Here is a 25,120-nt window from a genome sequence, read left to right as displayed (position 1 = left end):
AGGTGGCTATGACAGGAAGATTTCTGTCATGTACAAACTAACATAACAGAAAGAAAAAGGCATACAAGGCTCACAATAGTGGGCACAGAAAAAGAAAGAAATCAGTAATGTTTTAAAAGTTTAGATTTTCTTTGGGCAACAGAGGGTGGCACCTGAGCCATGCCTCAGGAAAACCTGTTATCAGTAAATAAAATTTGAACTGGAAGAAGCCAAGAGACTAGTTAGGAGAATACTGTAATCACCCAGGGTCGGTGGCTTTTAAGTAGGGGCATCTGGAAATGTATAGGAGTATTTCTAATGGGGCAGAATGCCAATGGCACTTCGAAGTGGGAGCCAGGGATGCCCACTGTCCTACTATAATGTGCAGGACAGAACCATATAAATGGAGAATTATGCAATGTTACTAGTGCTCCTTTGAGAAACAATACGAGAGGTCAAACAAGAATAAAGATGATCTGACCAGGATTAATTTCACTGATGCTGGGTATCTCTCACTGAAGCTGTATAGTCTTTGCTCCCATCCCCAGAACAAACCTTAAACAAAGGACCATTTTTCAATTATCCCCCCATTCTGCCAAGTGAGATGAAATGAGGGTCCAAAGTGAAAAACTAGAGAGAAGGAACTTGAAAGAAATAAGATGAAAGTGAAGATGACAGAAATGAACAACAGGTTAGATGAGGGTAGAAATGGTGAAGGGGTAAAAAATGATCTTATTCACTGACATTCTCATTTCCTCGATAAAAGTCATACCCTAAACTACAAATTACTAAAAACAAAGCCAATACAATTCAGAAATCAGTATTTTCTTTAATAATCCCTTTAGACATATATCTGTGTTTAACTGTTTTTTATACTCCTTCCCTCATCATTTCCATGACGAAATATGCTTCATAAAGGGAGGGGGAATCTAAGGTTACTCCAGCTCAGTGTAGTCTTTCCCAAGGATCAGTAAGAAATGATTTGGGAGGCTTCTCTGGTGGCGCAGTGGTTTAGAATCCGCCTGCCAGTGCAGGGGACACAGGTTCGAGCCCTGGTCCAGGAAGATCCCACATGGTGAGGAGCAACTAAGCCCGTGTGCCACAACTACTGAGCCTGCGCTCTAGAGCCTGCGAGCCACAACTACTGAGCCTGTGTGCCGCAACTACTGAAGCCTGTGTGCCTAGAGCCCATGCTCCGCAACAAGAAGCCCAAGCACCACAACGAAGACCCAACGCAGCCAAAAATAAATAAATAAATAAATTTTTTAAAAAAGAAAAATGTTTTGGGGAAAATAAGACAAAACAGCACTGTACAAGGAAATAAGACAGAGTTAAAAAGAAAAAAGTCATTCTACCCCCTCTAGTCAGAACTCAAACTGAAAAAAAAAAAAAAAAAACCCAACCCCCAAAAACCTTAAGAGGAAGTCAATCTTTGCTTCAGTCTGTATGATGTACTGGTCTCATAGGATACCCACAGTGAAGCACGAACATATTCAAAAATTTTTAAAATGTACTCGAGTATATTCCGAGCTCCGTAGGTGCCTCCATCTTTTATATTTAAGTGACAATGACAGACTATAAAGCTTTCCTGGAAGCAATATGACAGGTATTCAGTTTACCTCTTCCTGATCCAACATTTGGGTCTTCAGTTTCTCTACCAATTGACTCTGTTGATTAATTTCTTCATCCTAGAATTTTTAGTAACAGGTTAACAAAGTAGCTCACAACCTGGTTCTAACTGATTCCTAACACAAATTGTGATTCCTTCCCACCCCCCAATATTTCAAAGTCATTTTCTCCAAACTCAACACAGCTTATTCCAATCTCTTATCTTAGGACGGCGTTGAAACAGATGGAATTTCAATGATCCATCATAGTAACATACTTATCACACAGTAAGAAAAAAAGGCTTACGTTTATGAAAGCTATTCATTAAAGACTTTAAATGCTAAAAAGTAATAAACATGTTGAAAGCTTTGTATTGAAAATAAAGCCAGGTAGCCACTTCAAACCTACCTACCATCTCTGTTTAAAATACAATAAAAACATCACCTAACAACAAAAACCAAAAACAAAGCCAGAACAATTTTCTTCTGGTCTCTTTACTGTTTTTCTTCCCACACTCTCTACTTGGTTCAAAATTGTGCTATTTTTCACACTACTGATATAATCAAAGCAAAAGATATTATTTCCACTCAATTCTGTTCCCTCTGTCTAATCTCTTTTATTATTAGAGCCCTCAGATCCCTGACTCTAAGAACATTTCATTAAGGCTCTCCAAGGACCCATGCCAAATTTCCTTTTGAAAGTTCTTTTAGCTTAAAGAAAAGGGAAAAAAAGATATGCCTCATATACAGCTTCTACATACAAACAGAGATTGTGATTTTATATTTTTTGTTAATACAATGATCTTGAAAAAGTTAACAGAAATCTAGGAAGATGTATATAGGTCACAAGGACCCATAATATTGAAATTAGAACATAAAAATACCTATGTCAAAAATGTTCCAAAACAGAACTGAACATGAACAATACCTACCTTGTCATCAAGTTGTTTGTACAACTTAGCAATTTCTTCTTCACACTTCCTTCTTTCAGAATCAGTAAAGTTCCCAGTAACTCCAATAGTGGCTGCTGGTTTATCATTGGTAATAGTAATATCCTTATCCACTGCAAAAGCTTCCAAGTTGGCTTTCTCTTTGTCAAACTGTTCATCAATAGGCACTGTCTCTCCTAAAATAAGACAACAGAATGGTTAATAAAACCCACGTGTCTAAAACTAATTTCAATTTTACTCAATTTCAGCAGCTCTTACCAACTTTATCTGCTCAGTCCCTGAGATATGAAAAGTTGGAATTACCTTTTTTTTTTTTTTTGCAGTACACGGGCCTCTCACTGTTGTGGCCTCTCCCGCTGAGGAGCACAGGCTCAGCGGCCATGGCTCACGCGCCCAGCCACTCCGCGGCATGTGGGATCTTCCCGGACCGGGGCACGAACCCATGTCCCCTGCATCGGCAGGTGGACCCTCAACCACTGCGCCACCAGGGAAGCCCTGGAATTACCTTTGACTCTCCCCCATCTTCTAAAGCCAGTCACCAAATCTTATCATTTTAATTGATTTCACCCTAAGCTAAGCATCTTGCCATCTTGAGACTTCTATAGCTAGCTAGTTGGCCTTTATGCCTCTATTTATTATTTCAGGTAAAATCAGAATTTAATGTAAAAGATTTTATTCATTTTTATCTGATGATCCCTAATGCCTTTTAAATTTATAAAACAGGTCTAAATCTGGATTCAGCAAACTCAAAACAACAAATTCATAAGTTATTACCATTACGCCATCGGTTGAGTTCATTTTCAAGCCACTGAATGGTGTTCCGCAGGGTCTTATTTTTTTCTTTTTCTCTTTCATACTTCTTTTTCCACTGTTCTGCAGTTAACTCTACATTGACACAAACTGTGTTCTTAATTGTTTTGGCCCTAAGAGAAGTAGTTGGGGAAAGGGGAGGGGGGAAGAATGTGACAATTACTTTCAACTGGTATCTATATTTCTGTAATATACGCGTGTGTGGCTGGTAATTTAACTTAACTATTCTTGTCCAGTTATCTCTGACTAAATCCTAAGAGCTACAATTAGTACGGTGCTTATTTACAATCCATTAAATTTGGGTCAGTCCCAACATCTGTAAATAGATTAAAAAACAACAACAAAACCTGATGAGTATAAAAAAACACGAGCCCATCATTTCTCCAATTCATTTATAAGGCTGAATTAAGAAAAGCAATTATCAATGATGTTCAGAGACAGAGTCATCATTATTGACTTTCCCAGGCTAGCCATCTCATATATGGTTATCTCACTATGTGAACAGGTCACATATGTCAACAGGCTTAACATAGGAGATTATGTGTCAGGTTTTGCTTTATTATCTGATTCAAATGTTTGTTTTCTTTAATGCTGAATTGAAGCTTCTCACATAAATTCGACTCAAGTTAACATTTGACTGTAATGCACTAAAACTTAAGCAGTAAAATTAGTACTTAATAGTACTAACTTTAGTACTAAAAGTTAAGTACTAAAACTTAACTCAAACCCCAGCAGCCTACAAGATGGACCTTGGTTATACTATCTGCCTCTCAATTAAAAAACTGTGTCTAGCACACTAACAGTACACACTGATTTGAATATCTACCTGAAACTTTCCTGGATTTAATAAACAAAAGGCCTATCTACATTTAGACTGCATTTTCTTTTCTTTTTTTGATATCCCATTCAATTTTATTTAATTCAACAAGCATTTTCTACAGAGGGTACGTAAATGTAATACTTGGTTTTCAGGTGATTCTAGTCCAGAAGAGGAGACAAAAACATAAACCAGGAAGTTAAAATATGGGTGATAATATCAATCACATAAAGACTTCTGTTGCACTTATAACAAGATAAGAAGCAATTGGGATTAACATATAGACACTATACATAAAATAAAAAACCAACAAGGACCTACTTTACAGCACAGGGAACTATACTCAATATTATGTAATAACCTATACGGGAAAAGAATCTGAAAAAGAATATATATATATAAAACTGAATCACTATGCTGTACACCTTACATGATATTATACATCAACTATACTTCAATACAAACATTTTTAAAAAGACAAGCAGCAGAGAAGCAGGCGGTACAGACTGCATTTTCGTAACAACAAACCTCTGACCAAACAGGAGCGTAGATTTTGTTTCAGATTCATTGTATGATGATGGAGAGCAGCAAATTACAATAGTGGTTCTACAGTTCCCACCTAATGAATCTTGAAGGATTCTTGTCATTTTACTATCTCGATATGGAACATATGTCTATGTACAAAAACAAACAAACAAGAAAAAAAAAACAAAGAGGACCAATGGATTTCTACGTAATAAAATTTGTTGTAGAAATATGTTACTTTACAATAAACTACAAAGTGATTTCAGTTGTTTTAAATGCTAGTTATTAAGATGGAAACTAGGATATACATACTAATACTATAAAATAAATCCCTAAAAGACAACTTATTCATACATACTGATTCAGTGAATCCCTCTCTCACTCACACATCCATGCACATGTAGGTATCTATCTGTAATTCTCCACTAACTAACGACAGGGAAATAGAAGACAAGTATACTCACACTACCCTCAGCCAAAGCAGAAATGACATTTCCAAGAGCAGAAAGGGACTTGTTGATGTTCTTAGCTTCATCCAGCACAGCACCTTCAGCTCCAGTTTTACTAACCTATACATAAGATTTTAAAAAAACAAAACAAAATTACGAGTTTAGGTGATTTTCTTTGATTTTTATAAACAGCTCAGAGGTCATCAGTAACTAGTAAAACAGAAAAGGGAAAGTTTCATGATTTTATTTGCCAGGCATTTACCGTAAGTTATCATTATTTGTTGAGTATGACTCTTCTGAGACCTTGGTCAAGTAACTAGCTGCATGACAAAAATGGGATTAGGAAGATACCAAATTTTATTTTTAGGTGTGCTCCTGAAATTAACCAATTTACACGTACATTTGTAGTTTACTAATTTGTTACCCCCCCCTTTTCTTGGCTGCATTGGATGCTCGCTGCTGCGCGTGGGCTTTCTCTAGTTGCGGCGAGCGGGGGCTACTCTTGGTGGCGGTGCGCGGGCTTCTCATTGCGGTGGCTTCTCTTGTTGTGGAGCACGGGCTCTAGGCGCGCAGGCTTCAGTAGTTGTGGCTCACAGGCTCAGCAGTTGTGGCTCACGTGCTCTAGAGTGCAGGCTCAGTAGTTGTACCTCACAGGCACTAGAGAGCAGGCTCAGTAGTTGTGGCGCACGGGCTTAGCTGCTCCACAGCCTGTGGGATCTTCCCAGACCAGGGCTCGAACCCATGTTCCCTGCATTGGCAGGCGGATTCTTAACCACTGTGCCACCAGGGAGGCCTGTTAACCCCCTTTAAAGAGAAACTTTAAAAAATTTACTGAAGCATAATGTTGATGTTGTAACTGTTAAAGAGAGAGACCAAATTTATATTATATAAGCAAACCTGCTTCTATTAGAAAAATATAAAATATATATTAAAGATAATAGAATAATATGTTAGCAATGATGGCTGAAAAAACAGCCTCTCAGTATTCACAAAATTAGAGACGGGCTTTGAAGTGTGTGTATAAGACTTTGCGTAGAAGGGAACAGGTATGTCATTCTAATCAGAAGAAACAACAGATTAGCAGAACAGCAAAAAAGTTTCACATATAGGTCAATATTAAAACATTTGAACTTATTTTGGTTTTGACATAAACTAGAATCAGATTGTATACGACTGGAATAGTTAAATAATCGTCAGAAAGAAAGAAGTACAACAAAATCCGAAAGGACTAATGGATAGTTACCAGTTTTCAGAGAGAGCTCACTGCCAATATGAATAAAATAGATACTAAAAATTAGGAAAAGGATACCTAGTAAAATTCTTAATGACATACACTCAACACATTCTCAATAAAAGTACACACCTTAAGTCAAGGATAACACTTATTGGTTGAACTGGACTGTGGCCCAAATGACAGTAAATTTGTAATGACAAAGCATTGGCATAAATGCTTGTAACTCTCAAAAATGTTACCAAATTCAATTTGATATTCATTTTCAATATGTAACAATAAATAATGCAAAAGCCCAAATCTGAGTTAAAGTTCGTAAAAATGCTTAGATATCTATCAGAATATAAAGATTTTACCTTTTCACTACCAGCTAAATCAACCAGATAAAGTTTTCCACTCAGCTTTTGTTCCGTTTGTGTGTTCTCTTGTTTTACATTAATAAGAAATATACTGTGACTCCTAGAGCTATGTTCATTCATATCTGCAAAGAAACCACACAAACAACTATCAGCAAACACGGCTCTCCCTTACTAACAGCTTCTACAGCATTATTTCACCTAAGAGAAACCTTACAGTTAATCAACTTGATAAGATATTTTAAGGCAGTTTGTACGTTAACTAGTGTTAATACATAGGCTACTTACTTGTAACCGCTACGTGTCTGTTGGATTTTCCTTCATCTATGGTGTCCATAACTTCATCTGGACTACATACGAAACGCTCTGTACACCCCTGTAAAACAAATTTTTAAAGTATGTCACTATCCTAAAAAAATGTTATTGTAGGGCTTTTCTAAATATTCTGTATTATACATACCTTTACGTAGGGAACTCGGTTTTTATCCTCATGAACTGAAAGATTGGTCTTTGAAACTGAAAAAGAAAAATAAATAACATTAACAACATTTACCTAAACCCTAACACTGGCTGTGAAATAGTCAATCAACTGTTTCTCTCCCCAAGCAGCCTAATAATAATACATAAACTTCAAAAATATGTAGATATCACTATAAAAGCAAAAGCCTATAGAAACAGTAGGAGATTTATATAGAAACCAATGCAGCAATATAGAATTTTAGGTCCAGGCCAACGTCTGCCACCCACACTTTGGAGTGGTTCAATGGTTTGCCAAGGACAGTGTCTCTGACCGACAGCCGACAGATGATGAGCGCTCAAGACTCAGGCTCCTGGACTCTAGTCCAATGTGCTAATTACTACTTACAAAGCGCCCACAATATATGCTTTCAATAAGTCCAAAGGCATTCAATTAAAACTTTTTCCTGTAATCTAAGTCAATTTCATATAGGTTACTCAGAAATGGTCTCACATTTACTACTAAAAAAAAGCAGTATGTGGTATATTGAAAAACGATCGAAGAGCAAGAACTTAACTTACCATCTAACAGGTCCCTTATCTTATCCAAATAAATTTCAAAATATGAAACCTAAAGGGCAGAGGGAATAAAGGAAAAGAAAAATCAACCATTTAAAATTACAAAGTAATTTATTCACCTATTCATTAAATATTTACTGGGGTCTGACTTCCAGGTACCATCTAGACTACAGGGACAACTCAGCCACAGCTCTTATTCTAATGAGAAGCCCTAAATCCACCAAACCCCTTATGTAACTAAAGTACATTTTCCACTCTGTATCGTCTCCTAAAATTAGACAATTAGGTGTAATTAGTCAGAACTTTTGAGCTTTGTAGCCAAACTCCCTTATCTTACAGAGAAGGCAGCTAAGGCAAGAGAGGCTCAGCTTACTTGTTTACCATGGCAGATGAGGGATCTGACCTTACTAATTCTAATAATCTTTCAGCTACACCTGCCTGTAAGATAATTTTTAAAATATTTAAGAATACTTTTTTAAAAGAAAAAGTACTGAACAGAATTATTCTAGGAATAAAATAAAATACAACCTTTCCCCAATGATTTTACCTTAATATGAAATTCCAAATTTTCATCCATGGAGTAAATATAATTAAAAATATCTTGCACTATTCTTGGAATAATTCCCATGCCTTCTGGATCATGAAGTTTACCCTAAACAGAAAACAAAACCAGTTCTTAAACAAATTGTAATATACAAATTAAAAATCAAAACTTTTAATCTATAATTTACAGTCAACAGAGGATAGGAATTCTAATTGTTGCAATTTTTTGTGAAACAAAATGTGGCTGTATAAAATACCTAAAAAAACCTAATTCAACTGTTACATATTTTCGTAAGTTGCACATAAATAATATATGCCAACCATATGGGTTACCAACTGATCTTAGCCTTTTATTTAATTGTTAGATCAGATTATGCAAATTTGTAAATGAACACATTCTAGGAAAATGTTTGTTAGTTGCTCGGCATATAAATCTGCATTGTTGCATCTACTTCAAGTCAAATTCATCCAAATGCTAGGAATGTGCTTGTTCTCTGACGTTATGGAAATGAGTAACATGAGTGACACTAAAATAAGCCAGTCATTTACTTTATATGGAATGCTCAGATAAACGATAAAAGCAGATACTCTGTAGCAGTGGCAGAAAATTACAGGCTGTGTTCTAGAAGCAAAGCTTGAGCAGGTTCACATTTATTATTAACAGCAGCTCTGATAATTTTGGAGACCTTCTTATGAGAGAAGAGGGGCAAGTATTCGGCTGGGGGTGGGGAAACAGGACGGACACATGGACACGACCAAGGAGAGGAGGAAAAAATTAAGTGCTCTGAATAGAACTGAAAGTACACAAACATTAAAGATTTCCCATTATAAGGTAACAGAGAATTCTTACTTAATTCTAAAACATGCATAATTTTGTGGTTATGTGGATAAAACAAAGCTAGATATAATTTCAAATATACGGTTTCACCATTCAAACTCAGGAACTGATTAGATTGCAACAACGATGTTACTCATGTATAATGCCCATGAGACAAAGCAATAGAGTAAATAAAGCTGTTTAAGCATATGGTGAACGATGTCACAAATAACGAATGAGTGCCCTGTGCACAGCAAACTACATCTAAGCACAGACTGTGAGATGTTACCTCCATTGTGTGTGTCTTCCCGGAGGAGGTTTGTCCATATGCAAATATGGTTCCATTGTACCCCTCAAGCACATCTATGAAAAAATCAGAGATTTTATACATTAGGGATTTTTTTCCCCTTAAGCAAGGCATTAAAGGAAACAAGAATATATTAATATAATCCTCTTAGTGATGATTCACCTAAGGAATTCCTTTCTCTCCAGCCCAGATCACTTTCTGTTGTCAGCAAGAAGGAAATTTTAAATTCCACTGCTCATAATCATCTCTCCTGTCAATGTACATCTCAGACGTCATTACACCTGTATTCCAAAGCTTTACGTGACTGAAAAGAAAAACAGTGCTCTGGCAGCTTGCACACATATATGAAATAGCTTTTAGAAGTAGGACTGATTGGTGGTTAACTGGTGGTTAAGCCTCACAAACCCACACAACATACCTCCTTATACAAAGTGTAACAAGGCCAGTCCTACTTCAAAACCGATTATCAGGGAGGTCCCGTGGAATTCAAAAAAACCCAAAAAAACAGTGAAAAACTTTTCTAGCCCTTTGTGTATCCTAAGGCCTACCATTAACATTTAAGCATCTTCCTTTACTAGGCTAAAGGTGGGGTTGGGAGGGATGTGAGTGAACAAGGTGACCTTTTAATTTCCAATTTTCAGGGATTCAGTATGTTTTGTTTTGTTTTTTTTGTTTGGTTTGGTTGTTTTTGTTTGTTTTGGTAAAAAGAAAGGTACTATAAAATTACATTCTAGGATTTCCCTGGTGGCTCAGTGGTTAAGAACCGCCCTGCCAATGCAGGGGACATGGGTTCCAGCCCTGGTCCAGGAAGATCCCACATGCCGTGGAGCAACTAAGCCCATGCACCACAACTACCGAGCCTGCACTCTAGAGCCTGCGAGCCACAACTACTGAAGCCTGCACACCTAGAGCCCGTGCTCCACAACAAGAGAAGCCACCGCAATGAGAAGCCCGCGCACCGCAATGAAGAGTAGCCCCCACTTGCCACAACTAGAGAAAGCCTGTGCGCAGCAACAAAGATCCAACGCAGCCAAAAATAAATAAATAAATTTATATAAAAAATTACATTCTATTTTAGAGGAAGCCAAAGTAAAAAGAGAAACCTCAGTTGGAAACAGCAGATGTTAACAGTGGAAAGTAAACCTGTAGTAAGCAAGTCAATTCTTGTCTTTTTTTAATTGATTATTTTAAAAAGGAAGAAGAAAAAAGAAAAGAAAATTTTAAAGGTCCCAACGTTGGGTACAGCTAACTAGATAACAGATTTGCTACAGAAATATTTAATAAGGAAAAGAAGGTATTAGTACTTACTTCCCTGGGAAGATTTTACGAGATTTCAAACATTTGAAACTTTCATTCAAAATCTTTTCAGTTTTATGAAGGGAAGCAAAATAACTTCAAGAATCACATTTAAAACAGATAAGACTGGACTTCCCTGGTGGCACAGTGGTTAAGAATCCACCTGCCAATGCAGGGGACACAGGTTCGAGCCCTAGTCCGGGAAGATCCCACATGCCGTTGAGCAGCTAAGCCCGCAAGCCACAACTGCTGAGCCTGCGCTCTAGAGCCCATACTCCGCAACAAGAGAAGCCACCGCAATGAGAAGCCCGCGCACCACAACGAACAGTAGCCCCCGCAAGCCGCAACTAGAGAAAGCCTGTGCGCAACAATGAAGACCCAACGCAGCCAAAAATAAATAAAAATATGGTACATTTGTTACAATTACCAAAGCAATATAAAAAAATTTTAAAAAGAATAAAATAGATAAGATTACAATATTTCTGTAATTCTGAAGAAGCAATCACCTGGGGAAAAAAAAAGCACCAGACCCTTTCCAATCCACTTCCTTTACATATAATTGTTCTCAGCCTGTCAGTATCATACCCTCTGCTTAAGATCTTTTAATCAATCACATAAAACCTAATTTTGTTAGATCTATACATGAAAGGTTCATTCATGATATGATCCAATTACCTAGCAACTACCACAATAAGTACTTAATAAATACTGGTAGGTGAATGAGTAAGTGACCTTCCCAAGATCATATTAGTAGCATATGTCTATAGGATGTTACGGTAATTTTGTGTCAGGTGAAATACATCATATGAGGGCTCATAGGATAATCAAGGTATGCCACATGTCTGTATTTGGGACTTCAAGCAAAACTTTAAAATTTTATATGATTACAGAGATTACGAAATAGTCAATGCTCAAGTATTTGCTGAGCACTACGACCTAGGCTCTGTTCTGGGAGCAGGGATGTAACAGTGACTAGGTGGTTTCTAGAGGCTCCAGGCTATAATTAAAGTAATAACTGTTATCAATTAGGAACATAATAATCCCTTCTTGCCTACCTTCAAATCCATTCCTGACCTTTGCTTTCTATAGTGATTTAACTGCCAACGCTTTATTATGAAAAAGTCTAGACGTACAGAAAAACGGAATGAATTTTACAGTGAACACCCCTATAACCACTACCAAGATTCTATCATTAACTTATCATTTTACTGTTTGCCTTAATCATCTTAATCTGTCTTATTTATTTAATGCATTTCAAAGTGAACTGCAGACTTCATTTCCGCCTAAATACTCCAGCATGCATACACCATTGGCTAGAATTCAGTGTTCTGCAGTTTTATTCTTCAGAGATAAAATTTACATACAATGAAATGCACATATCTTAAAAGTACAGTTCTTTTAAACACACACACACACACACACACACAAATATAATACTCATCTCTTTGAAAATCCCAGAAAGCACGCATCTGTAATCAGATAAAATTAGGCACCTTTGGAACTGGCTCTTTTTTGCCTATTCAGCTCCATCTCCCACCATCCTTCCCCTCACACTGTTGTTTTTGTTGGTAAAAATGGTTGAATCTGACAACTTAATACGGTTCAACGTCACAGTCATATCATAATGTATGTTCTTCCCTACAGAGGTGATACTTTTCTCATGTGGGCTGCCTCTGTTAGCCCACATGCATCTCTCTGTCTGGAGTAAATCCCTCACTCTCCCTCCCACTCTTGTGCATCCTTAAGACTAGCTTAGGCTTTACTTCTCTCCAATCCTATTCCACCCCCAAATGAATCTAGGAAAGAGTCCCAAGGTGTTCTTGTAGCACATGCATTTAATCATAATACTGATCACTGTGTATTGCAACCATCAGTTTACTTGTCTGCCTTCCTCACTAGCCTGTAAAATCCTTGAGGCCAGGGCTGCGTTTAACCCCTAACACAGTGCCTGGCACTTAGCAGGAACTCAAATGCTTGCTGAATGATTACTACGAATACTCATACAGCATCTTTCTAAAGCGTCCCTCCCCTTCTATAATATACTTTTGCCTTTCTTGTGAGAAACAGACAGAGGTGGAACTATGGACAAATATTACTTTCATACTTTGTAAACAAGAAAAACGTATTTAGCAAGTGAAGGAACAGCTTATCACCTTCTGAAAGTCACTTAATCTCTCTGAACTTCAGCCTCCTCATCGGCAGAATGTCTGCTTAGGGGAAGGCTGTGAAAATTAGAAGTCATCATATAAAATTATTACTGCTGGGCTTCCCTGGTGGCAGTAAATGCCGCAGAGCAACGGAGCCCACGTGACACAACTAATGAGCCTGCGCTCTAGAGCCTGTGAGCCACAACTACTGAAGCCTGCGTGCCTAGAGCCTGCGCTCCGCAACAAGAGAAGCCACCACAGCGAGAAGCCCGCGCACTGCAATGAAGAGTAGCCCCTGCTCGCCACAACTAGAGAAAGCCCACGCACAGCAAAGAAGACCCAACACAGCCAAAAATAAATAAATAAAATTTAAAAATAAATACATTACTGCTAACATTTGAAAGCATTATGTGCCAGGCTCTAATAATCTTTCATATATGAATGTACTTAATCCTCACAAAACCCTATGGAAGGTACTATTTTTAGTCCCATTTTATAGATGAGGAAACTGAGAAACTGTGGCCTACAGTTCCACAGCCAGTAAGATAGAGCTGGGATGCAAACCCAGACAGTCTTGGTTCCAAAGACAAGCTCTTAACTACTACATTATATTCTCAAGGAACAGAGGAACCAAAATAAATACATGGCAGGCTACACCTGGAAAAATTAAGGTGGATACAGTGGCACACAGTCCAGGTCAGGAAGCTATGGTGGGAAACTGGGGACTCCCTGGAGGCCTGGTAAGATGCCTGGCATATAGCAAATATTGAATAAATGACAATTACTTTATACCAGGGAAACCAACTTGTAGACATCACTCGGGTTCAGAGTTCAAGAGAATACAAGTGGACAAAGCATGCTCAAAAGAAAACAAACAAAAAAAATCTATCTGACGAATCTACAAAAAGGAAAAGTTAACAGCCCTATACGTAAGTTATATACTTGTACAGATATTTATGAAACAATGCAACCTCGGTGGGCTGTCAGGAGCCCAGAGCACACGAGCTGCTCTCGCCTCAGTCCCGGCAGCTTGCTCATCAAATCCACGTCTCAGAAGAAATACCAGCTCACCCATCGTTTTGCCAGTCCTTGCCTACCAGTTTCTTACCATGGCCTTCCACTTGACCTGTGTGCCAGTGAATAGCCCAAGTCCAGCGTGCCATGTATTTAACTGCTTTCCTGCCCTGACACTTCACCTAGCCCCCACCCCCATCACTCTCCTTAAAGCTACATGTTTACTGGTAACTCCGCCACATTTGTTTCTTGTCCAGGGCAAGTCAGTACTTTTTCATGAATCATCTTTTAAAATCCTCACGGTACCCTTATTTTGCAGCAGAGGAAATGGAGACTTAGAAAGGCTGGGGAACTTGCTACAAGTCACAAGCTAGAAAGTGGCAGAGCCTAGACTTCAACCTAGGTTTGTCTGATTCCAAAGTCTATGCTCTTAACCATACTGCAAAGAAGGGAACTGCTATCCAGAACTCGGTTCCCAACAGTAAAGCAGGAATCTGCTGGTAAAAGGTAAAAAGTATCAAAATGTTGAGAAAAGGAGAGAGATTTCAAAAAAAGAATGATGTCATCTCAGAGTTGTAAATAGTAATGAAACAGTATAAAAGGTAGTAGAAACAAATACACTAGATGTCAGGACCAGACTGCAGAGTTCTGAGAAAGGTAGGTATGAGCCTATTGTTAAGAGGCTTCATAACTGAAGATATACAAAAGAGATAAAAATCACTAAAACAGTATGAGAAAGGTAAAAACCCAGGATAAGTGAGTCTTATAAAAACAAAACAAAAAGGCCCTAAAGAGAGCTTTTAAAATATTCAGAAGTGAGTAGACCTGCACTGCCTAGAAAAAGGTGACTATGTCAACAAACGATGTATTACCGTCTTCTACAACACCATGTGCAAAATGAACAACAGAAAAAACACTGCTGAGAGCGGCTTCGGGTCTGAGGTGGGTAGGATGGCCAAAGAATGGCTTTAAATGAGCCCAAGTTTCTAGTTGTAAGAGAATTACATCCCATGGATAAAAATTTCACAAAAGCCACAGGGAATGGAGGTAAAAGATGACTAACTTGTAAATGCTACACTCGTTCTCAAAAAGCAAAAAGTCAATCGATTCTGGGAACCTCAGACAAATATACCAAAATTTCACTGAGGAAAAGCTATGGCTGAACTAATCTCATTTCCTGTTTGGGTCACTCAACTAGTACTTTGGGGGAACACCAGAGTCATGCACCATGATTTCACAAAAGGATGCAAGCTTTTCATTATATTCTTGTGGATATGTTGGTAAGCTAAGAACTAGACAACTGTACAGGTAAGAGAATCTGAAGTTGGTTAAATATCAAGTATGATTTAATAACTGCCAAAAAACTTACTCCATTTTTAGAAGATTAGGCTAAGAACCATGGCCCATTACATACTTTATAAATGATTCATAGCAATACTTTCCAAACTCCACTGTGCTTAAATGAAGACCTTAAAAAAAAGCCTTCAATATCCTTGTCACCATAACAGACTTATTAAAACATGCTGATAGCCAGCTCAGATCCCTTGTAAGACAACTGTAAAAACAAAACTCAAAATAGGATTATGAGCTAAAATGAACAAAATGGAACCTGCACTTTAAAGGCCTGTGCAGATGCCAGATGAAAAAATACGCAATGCTGGTTCTATGCCTGATGAAAAAAGCTCCAATATTGAAGTGTGGATTGGGGTCTAACGTTGGCTGCAGTGGATGTGAAAAAGATTCATACATTTAAACTGCCCATGAATTCATGAATCAACAACTTCATGTTATTAAAAAAGCAATCTTTTGCTATACTGACGACAAAAGTAAGTCAAAATCAAAGAATGTAGTATAATTGCGTTCCATGACAGATCCATTTGGAAAACTATTTGATGCTTACAACAAAAGATGACACTGCCTGTTCCTCTTTCTTGCAGTCGTTTACAGAATCAGCCAATTCTCCCTCCAGTCCACTGTCTCTCACCAATTCCATACCTGTTGTGATTCTTGGTGGTTTCACGTCCACATAGTGGGTGATCCCACGACTAGACGTCCATGTACTAGATGATACTCTGGCCTCTAGGTCCTTGAACCTAATTTTCTCCATGATCTTATCCTTTTCTCCTTCCAATGCCAAGTCCATGGTCACACTCTAGACCTTTCATTACTAACTGCACTGTCTTCCTAACACCAAGTATCCACTTCCTTTTACTCCTTCTACTACCCTGATTCCAAAAACCTTTGCCTCCACTGAGACTATAACACACTAACCTTACCACCTTTTTTCACTGTCCCTTAAATCCTGCCTCCCCCACTCAGGCAGCTTAGACTCCAGGGTTCACCATTAGCAGCACTCTCGACTACATCGCTTGCCCTTCTCTCCCTCTTTTGTACTTGCCTGGCAAAATAAAACTGGGTAAATTCAGCTCTCTGGCAGCTAACCACAAGTGGGCTCTTAAAGTTGCCTGGCGATGCTGCCACACCTCCCTAATCCATTCACTTCCACACTGCTAGAAGACTCTGTACCTTTTCCTAGAACCTCCTCTCCCATCCTCACTCTCTGTGATGACTTCGCTCCCTACATCAGAGACAAACTGGAATTAATATGAAAAGAACATGTACATTTTCCCGCCATCACACGAATGGACCTACTTCTATCCATAAACTCTACGTTTCCTCCTGTTACTAGACGAAATGTCTGTACTCCTACTTAATCCTAACCTTCCACTTGATACTGAATCCCAACCCATCTACGCTGGTGAACACTATAGGAAGACAGATGTTGCCTCAATCTCGTAAGTACTCTTTAACAATTAGACCTGTCAAGAAGTGCTATAAAGCATTTCACGAAGTAATGGCTATTTAATCATAAGATCCCTTTGATGTAAGATATTTCTGCAGTAACTGGATGTAAGTCCAGATAATCACTTAACACCCTCTCAGCTCTAAGGTTCTATGGTTTTAGAAAACATAAACCTGAAAAATACCTTAGTATAGGTTAATAGTATTAACTGGAATGTACACACACTATAATTCTCATAACATTCTTAAAAACACACTGTATATAAATTAGTTCATGGAATATGAGCGATAGATTTATTAACTATATTTGACCTTTTCATTATTTAAACAACCGCTGCAATTAACTAAAGGGAAAGGGAACGTAAAATGAAAAATAGAACGTTGGGTAAACAGGAGAGATCACAAACAAAATTTGACTTATTGCTGAAACAACTCAGCAGGTTAAATATATTTACCTTTAACAATCTTCTTTGCACAGTCATTATACACTTGCTCTTGAGATGTGTTTGACTGGAACACCCGGTCAAATGCATAAGGCTTGGACTGAAAAACAGAAACAAGGGTTTCAACTACACAGATTAAAGGTGAACAGACATTTCTAAGCTCCTTTAAAGATGTCATCATATATTTAACCTTCAAAATAGGATACCTACTACGCCTCACTTTATGTCACAGAATCTTTGCAGAAAGGACCTTAGGGCCCAAGAACAAATCCACTAGAATAAACTCCACAAAAACAAGCATGTCTGTTTTAGTCTTTGTTGTATTTCCAGAACCTAGCACAGAAATCAGCACTACTGTGGTGGGCACTCGTATTGCTGAGTGAATTTTTATTTAATGCATATTTTTTCTGGCAGATATTGAGACCCTATTTTCAATACTAACATCATCTTGCAGATAAGGAATTAGAATCGTGAAAGGTCCAAAAGTTGTAAATGACAAAATTAAAATTCAAACCCAAATCTCCTGTCTTTCAGTTCAGGGCTCCTTCCACTATTCCATTCAGCTTTCAGTTTACTGCAACAGCATTTCAACCGTTCATCCACTTAATAAGTATTTATGGAGTGCCGATTATGCCAGACACCACGCTAGAATGATGACCAAGACAGATTCATTCTCTGCTTTAGTGGAACCTAAGTAACAGTGGGGCAGACATCAGACAAAGGGTCAAGGGACTAGAATTCCGACGGGCACAAAGGAGTGCTAATGAAAGTGCTATGAGAGCACTTAGAGGAGAACCTGAGACTGGGGAAGGCAGAAGAATGCCAGAGACACACTCTGGAGAAGGGATGTTAAAGAACTCAAGAGTAAGTAGCACCCAGCTCACTGTCATTCTCTTCAATGTTACTCATGAGGGAGGGTGAGCATGGGGAAGTACTCCAGGCACTGGGAACAGGAGAGGCTGAAGGGAGCTTGTAGCATTCAAGAAACCAAAGGATGTTGTAAATTTGAAGTGCAAGGATACAAAAATCAAATGCAAATGTCAACACGGTGAAAAAGGCAAGTAACATCTTAGTGTTATTTTGAAAACAGTTTTGATTTTGTGGGCCCCTCAAAGGATCTTGGGGACACATTTAGAGAACTGCTGATGTAGCCTGAGAAGGAGCCAGAGACATGAAATGAATAAAACCAAGAGTATGATGTCCATGCAAGTCAAGGAAGAATTTTCAAGGAGGAAGTGATTGTGTCAAATTCAGCTGTGAGGACAAAGCAAAACTGAAAAGTATCCAACCACCACAAAGATCAGATTGGAAAAGGTGGAAAAAAGAATAGGAGGTAACTGAACAGAAATCTGGCTGTGGCTCAAAGAAAGCTGTCTTTTAAGATAGACAAGACCTGAGCAAGTTTAAATGCTGGCAGGAACAATCTCGAAATCTAAGAGAGAAAGTGAGCGTCTAAAGATGAGAGAGGGAGCAAGGGGATTCTGGTATTGAAAGTAAGTGTATGACGGCTCTCTAGTCTCTTCTAAAGTAAAGGAAGGGAGCTGGGCCCCAAAATAAACAATCACCACCCCAGAAATAATCCTTAACATTATCGGATACTTCCTAGGTCTTAGCTGAAAAAGACCATACTTTTTAGAAACTCTACCCCACAATTCCCCTCCCTAAAGCTTGGAACAACAGTAAAGATGACACAAACAGCCCCTAAAGACCTGTCCAAAGCCATTCCCAATTCCCCGTCCCCTTCTGGCCTCCCACCAGACAAGCTGGAAGCTAACCACCTGCTAGCAGAGTCTCCTTGCAAGTAGTGTCACATGACCCAGCTCTAGATACCATGAAGTGATGGTCTGCTGGGAGGTTTCAGAGAAGGGTTTTGTTTTCCTGATAAAAAGGACCGCCTCAGCTGAAGCTACCCTTTCTCCTTTCTGGAATGAAGGTCTGGAACTGGAACATCCATCTTGCAAACACGACAAATACGACGAGGGAAAGTCAATAACTTAGGATGACAGAGGGTAACAGAGTCAGTAGAACTAAAGGCCCATCTCCAGACTTCCTATGTGAGAAAAATAACCTCTTATTTATTTAAACCACTATTAGTTTGTTTTCCCTCTGCAGCTGAAAGTATTCCTGAAGGATATACTCAGATGACCTCACTTTGGCATCAATTAAATGTAGGCATCTCAATGGCTGATTATTCTTTGGCTATGACATACATAAAAGTGTCCGTTTGCTAAGATTCTGAGACATTAACTAATCTACAGGTGTGGCTAATAAAAGATAATCTATTGTTTCACTGATTGTACAAGATGTATTCATGATAAACAACTGTGAAAACAAACACAAGTACAGTCAAAATAACAGAAATAAACCATACTAATATTTTTTCTATCAAAAAGAAAGTAATTTTCCCTATTCATTTATCCAGCAAACATTTATTTAGCACCTTACAAAGTATCAGATATTGTAAATGAGTAACAATTTTAGAAATGATACTAATTAGTACAGAGAGTAGGGTTCAAAGAATAATAGAGGATAAGGCCAGATAGATTCTTGAATACTAAGTTAAATAGCTATATACTAGGATCGAATATAAGTGATCAAGTAATGTTAACTAAATCGAAATGGAGACCACTTCTAGGGTTAAAGAACTCATGATTAATTTTTTTTTTTTTTTTGGCGGTACGCGGGCCTCTTACTCTTGTGGCCTCTCCCGTTGCGGAGCACAGGCTCCAGACGTGCAGGCTCAATGGCCATGGCTCACGGGCCCAGCTGCTCCACAGCATGTGGGATCTTCCCGGACTGGGGCACGAACCCGTGTCCCCTGCATTGGCAGGCGGACTCCCAACCACTGCGCCACCAGGGAAGCCCTCATGATTAATTTTACTTGCAAGAAACAAGTTAACAAAAAACAGGTAATAGTGTGACAACTGCATCTCTCCAAAATAAGGCAAATAATATTTTTGGGGGGGGAGGATTTTGTTTGTTTAATTTTTGGCTGTGTTGGGTCTTCGTTGCTGCGCGTGGACTTTCTCTAGTTGTGGCGAGTGGGGGCTACTCTTCGTTGCGGTGCGCGGGCTTCTCATTGTGTGGCTTCTCTTGTTGCGGAGCATGGGCTCTAGGCGCGCAGGCTTCAACAGCTGTGGCACGTGGGCTCTAGAGCGCAGGCTCAGTAGTTGTGGCTGAGGCACATGCTTATTAGCTGCTCCACAGCACGTGGGATCTTCCCGGACCAGGGCTCGAACCCGTGTTCCCTGCACTGGCAGGCGGATTCTTAACCACTGTGCCACTAGGGAAGCCCTTACGTTAGATTTCTTAAGTGAAGTGGTTCCTATTTGAATCTGCACGACCAGGCTGAACACCAAATTTGGTTACAAAGGACACCCTCTGGCAGGAATATGTCTTTCTCTGGAATTCTGAATAGTGATTTTCAGATAACATGGGATTACACCATATTAGATTTCCCTTAGATTCCTTAGGTAGATTATGGGTGAACATTCCACAACTGTAAAGGTATATTATGATGGCTCCTTCTCTTTTAATTTTCGTATTTAAGGTAATCAGGATCAAACACCAAATCATCATACATTTGAAAGGGGAAATCGTGTTGTGCTAGAGGTAAGGAACTGGGTCTAACTTCAATGAACTACAACAGCCTGTTTTGCGTTCTGTCCTCTACAGTATACCACATAAGGAATGAGGATTAGTAAAGATGCTTAACGATGCAAATATGCACATTCCACTTTCACGATGCATAAATAAATGTGGGAATAACTTTTTCTATTGATTTTTTTATTTGGTGTTTTCAGCAGGCTCCTCTGAACTATATAACCCGGTGTTGCCCTGGTCCCCCAGTTTTTGTGGATAACAAGTTTGCATATCTAAAGCAAATAGTTCAAAGTTGTTCAAAAAATAATGCATTTATTTCATTCAATATGTGATATTTATAGCACCTCACTGAGCACTTAATTACAAAAAAAAAATCTGTACAAAGGCTGTAAAGCACAGAGAAACACTACAAGATTACATTGCCATGGGGTCACATTACATTAAAATCACTGATTATATGAGTAACAGGACAAAAGTTTGGACAAAATATTGGAAACTGAATTTATAGGAAAATCAGAATCCTAAAAAATTATCTTCTACGTGAGCACTGATTACACGTACAATTCAGTTAACACTGTAAACTAAAATACTTATTTTTTAAATTTTGATTTAACCAGAAAGCTGTGTACAAAACGTTGTAAAATTGTTTAAGATAATTTAATTTTAAATGCTGCACTGCAGCAATTCCTTCTTAAACTATTTACTTTGAATCAGGATCAGGATCCAGTAAAATGAACAAAACAAACCATGGGATGACTTTTACCTGGAGATTTTCTAATTCCACTCCTCCTAGCTGCCCTTATAAATGCCCAGACAACTTTTTAAAAAGATAAAATAAAGCACTTTAAAAAATTGGGGGGGAAAAAAAAGACCTCAGAGTAATTAATGACTTACTATATGCAAAACACTGGTTTCAGAAAATAATGAGTTAAACATGTTGCCTTACACTTTTTAAAGCTGTATCACACTCAGTTTAATGTGTTTTTGCTTATTCTTAAACAAAAACAAACGACTAAAATGCTTACCAGTTTATCTAAAGGCCAACTGTACATTACTGATTCACAACTCCACTCACTCACTCACCCATGATTTCCAATATTATCACTTAAATTTATTTAAATGCTAAGGAAACCTAAGTAAAGAAATTCAAAGGAAACAACCTAAAATAAACGTTATGCTTCCTGTGGTAATTGTTTATATTCTTTTAACTCTTTCCTCGTATCTTATGTCACATTTGGCCTGCGTTAGAAGGCTGCCTTCTAACCTAATCATAAAACATTTTGTGAATCCTAAATTCTATCATTCCAAAACATAAATCTTGATAATACTTATAGATTTGTGTAAATACATACACACAAAAATATCTGAAGTAATAAGACATTCTTACTACAAATCTGAAAGGAAGACAGCTTTGATGTTCAACCACTGTTGAGAGGCTGAATAACCATAAAAACTCTGAGAAACGAGCAGCCTACTAGTGTTTGCCAACTAACAACCCCGGCCTCGCAAGCCTCCTCTGATTCCACGCACGTACAATGTATCACCCTAAAGGAAAAGGATGACTACTTTCGTGCTTAACTTCTTGGCCTCACCACGATGTCATTTATAGCCTGAGTTTTTCTGTGGACTTGTTAACAAAGAACCAGCCTGACAGTCCTCACACAGTAGTAGCTGGCACTTGTTAGGAACCTAACGACTTGTTTGCCAAAACCCTCCTGAGCTACGTGGAGCTATGACGTTCATATTCTAGAGCTGAACTTTGGAAACGTTCACATAAAAACTCTAAAGAACTTGAGTTCTGTCTTACATGTCAATGCTTTTCATCTTCTACGTTCCATCTCCCGTGATCCCTTTGTCTGGTTTCCAAATTAACTATCCAAACGTATGCCAAATGTGGAATACCACTAGAGAAAAAGTCAACGTTAACGCTGGGTAGCATGACAGCCATGTAGAAGCAAGTTCTGTCAAACGGCATCACCAAGAAAGATGACTTTCATTCCCAGTCACAGTTCACCGTTCTGTGGGCAGTATCTTGCCACCCATTTTAATCTCCTTGAGCTGGGGATGTTATTTTCAGAGACCTTTCAATACCAGAGATCAGACCTCAAAAAAAAAACAAAAACGAAAAAAGACAGACACCAACCCCTCCTTACTTTCTGGTTATCAGAAGTTGACAATGATCCACCAAGTCTAGTCATGTCATGGTTTATACTACGAAGGACAGTATCTCACCATCCTCGGCATATTATCAAGTTCTTCAAGGTAGCTCCTCACCGTAGACGTAGGAAGCTGACACTAACTAACAAGAAACCTAGTTTACTAGTCCAATTTTACCTTTTTCTCCAATTTTACCTTTTTCTCAAAAAAACCTAGTTTACTGGCCCCATTTTACCTTTTTCTCAAAAAAACTGGTCCAATTTTACCTTTTTCTCTTTTCCCTTTTTCTGTTATAATACTTTGATATACACACAAAAGAGTTCACACTCTTTCCCATACCGTTACCCCGTAAGACCCAATGAGAGTGAGACTCATTTATAACCCAGAGCGAATCGGCCAGATCCGATGCAAGACGAAACGAAGTCGAGCGCTCCGAGTTCAAAAGACACCTACTTCTTTTCGCAGCCCTCCCCGTTCGCCGTGTGTAACTGTAAACCCGAAGGCGGGCTGGGCGACCACCGAGGGCACGGGTCCAACTGCGCTAGGTTCAGTTTCCCTTTCCCCGTAGGGGACACGATGCAGTCTAACGCATACGGCTTTCCCCGAGACCACGCATCGTGACTATTTAAGGTACGGAGGGCAGGTCTCAGAGCTCAACGCGCCCGAATGGGAAGTCGTGGGGAGGCGGCGGCGCGACCCCCCGACAGCACCTGCACCAGGACCCGCAAGCGCACGCAAGCCGGCCCCGGTGCCCGCAACCCGCGCCCCGCACCGCCCCTCCCGCGCGCGCCCCAGGTGCGGGAGGGCCGCGGACCCAGGGCGGGTGCTTCCCGTCGCCGGCGCCGCAGACCAGGGCGGGGCGACCCAGGAGCACCCGAGGAGGCGCCGCGCCCCTCCCCGGGGCCATCAGGGCCCCCAAAGCTCGCTCCCCGCTTCCCTGAACTCCAGGAGCGGCCGGGCCCGAAAGAGGGGGCTGGGGGCACTCACCGCGATCATGATCGTGTCTTCTCCCTGAAACTTGGCGATGTACTTATCGCCGCGGTTCACCTCGGACTCGTTCAGCGGTCTGAAGCGACACATCACTTTGATGTTGCATTCGGCCGGGTCCGCCATCTTCCTGGCTGCCGGGGCCGGAGGCCGGGAGCCACTCCCCGCCGCTCAGTCTTGGAGGAAACGGGCCGAGCCGAGGGGCTGGGGTCGCGAAGGCCGAGGGCCCGCGGTCCGCGGCGTCGCGCTTCCCCGGCGGGAGCGGCCGGGACCGGGGCTGCAGCGCCCGCGCCGGCACCGTCGCCCGCAGGCTCACTTCCGACCCATCATGGCAGCCATGGCGGCGCCGGGCGGCGGCGGCTCCTCAGCTTCTCCTTCGCCGGCGGGGCAGGGTGCGGGGCTGGGGGATCCCGGAGACCGGGAACACGACCTCCTCTTTCTTCCTCGGAGAGAGCAGGCCGCGCTCAGCGTCGGCCCGCCCTGCTCTCCGCTCGCCGGTTCGCCCGCTACCGCCTACTCATTCCAGACTCCGCGGACCGGCGACGGGCGGTGGGAGGGGCGGCGCGGGGCGGGAGGAGCATTGCGCACGCGCGGCGGGCCCGGCGCCCCGGCGACCAATCCGCGCCCGCGCCGCCGCTCCGCGCCGGGGTCGCAGGGCCAAGTTTCCCGACGAGCACGCGCAGAGGGACCTGTGGATCCCGCCGGAGGATTCGCCGGAGTTGGCTGAAGCGCCAGCTCTATTTCCTTTAGAGTACAAGGGACTCGTTACGACTGCTTGATGTTGTGGTTTAAGTAAAACACTGTATTCCTCTTGGGAAGTGTTTGCTTTCTATTTGATCTGGAGATACATTGATTCCTAGCCCACCTTTTTAGAGCGCTTTGCCAGAAAAAGGAAAATTTGAATGAAGGGCGGTACCTGGCTTCTGATTCAAGCGGTCGCTCATTCCCGAGAGAGTGGGTCGGGAAGACAGGACTTAGCAAGAAAAAGGAGATTTCGTCTGAGTAATACAAGGTGCTGAAGAAATGTGGAACAGAAGGCCCTCGGGGAACTGGGGGTCTCAGTGACCCCGTAATAATCGTTATGGAACTCGTCAGTCTCGGTACCTGGAGTGTAAAGACGGAAGAACTGCAAAGACAACTAGAAACCCTTCTCCTGGTCCCCAGGATTTGTCTGTGAAGTGGAGGAGTGTACTGTGAAAGCCTCCGATGCTCTCTGTCCTCGCCCGATCGTCCCAATACCCCCAG

The 25,120-nt window shown here is 40.4% G+C and overlaps 1 protein-coding gene across 1 annotated transcript in view; it reads right to left on the bottom strand.

Annotated features, from left to right (window-relative positions):
• Positions 1-24,455, bottom strand: part of KIF5B (kinesin family member 5B) — a 42,240-nt gene extending 17,785 nt beyond the window's left edge. Inside the window, exons 1-13 of the mRNA XM_065872489.1 lie at positions 23,876-24,455; positions 17,141-17,228; positions 9,409-9,482; positions 8,307-8,411; positions 7,763-7,811; positions 7,185-7,240; positions 7,013-7,100; positions 6,725-6,849; positions 5,153-5,257; positions 4,692-4,837; positions 3,311-3,459; positions 2,519-2,712; positions 1,599-1,667 (exon numbers count right to left, since the gene is read on the bottom strand). Of these exons, the coding sequence (XP_065728561.1) occupies positions 1,599-1,667; positions 2,519-2,712; positions 3,311-3,459; positions 4,692-4,837; positions 5,153-5,257; positions 6,725-6,849; positions 7,013-7,100; positions 7,185-7,240; positions 7,763-7,811; positions 8,307-8,411; positions 9,409-9,482; positions 17,141-17,228; positions 23,876-24,001 (1,374 nt within the window). The 5' untranslated portion in view covers positions 24,002-24,455. The remainder of the gene's footprint in view (positions 1-1,598; positions 1,668-2,518; positions 2,713-3,310; positions 3,460-4,691; positions 4,838-5,152; positions 5,258-6,724; positions 6,850-7,012; positions 7,101-7,184; positions 7,241-7,762; positions 7,812-8,306; positions 8,412-9,408; positions 9,483-17,140; positions 17,229-23,875) is intronic.
• Between the last annotated feature and the right edge of the window lie 665 nt (positions 24,456-25,120).

Source organism: Phocoena phocoena, chromosome 2, assembly GCF_963924675.1.
Source record: "Phocoena phocoena chromosome 2, mPhoPho1.1, whole genome shotgun sequence".
Lineage (NCBI taxonomy): Eukaryota > Metazoa > Chordata > Mammalia > Artiodactyla > Phocoenidae > Phocoena > Phocoena phocoena.
Note: the sequence above shows the minus strand (reverse complement) of the source record. Positions and strands in the feature narration are given on the sequence as shown.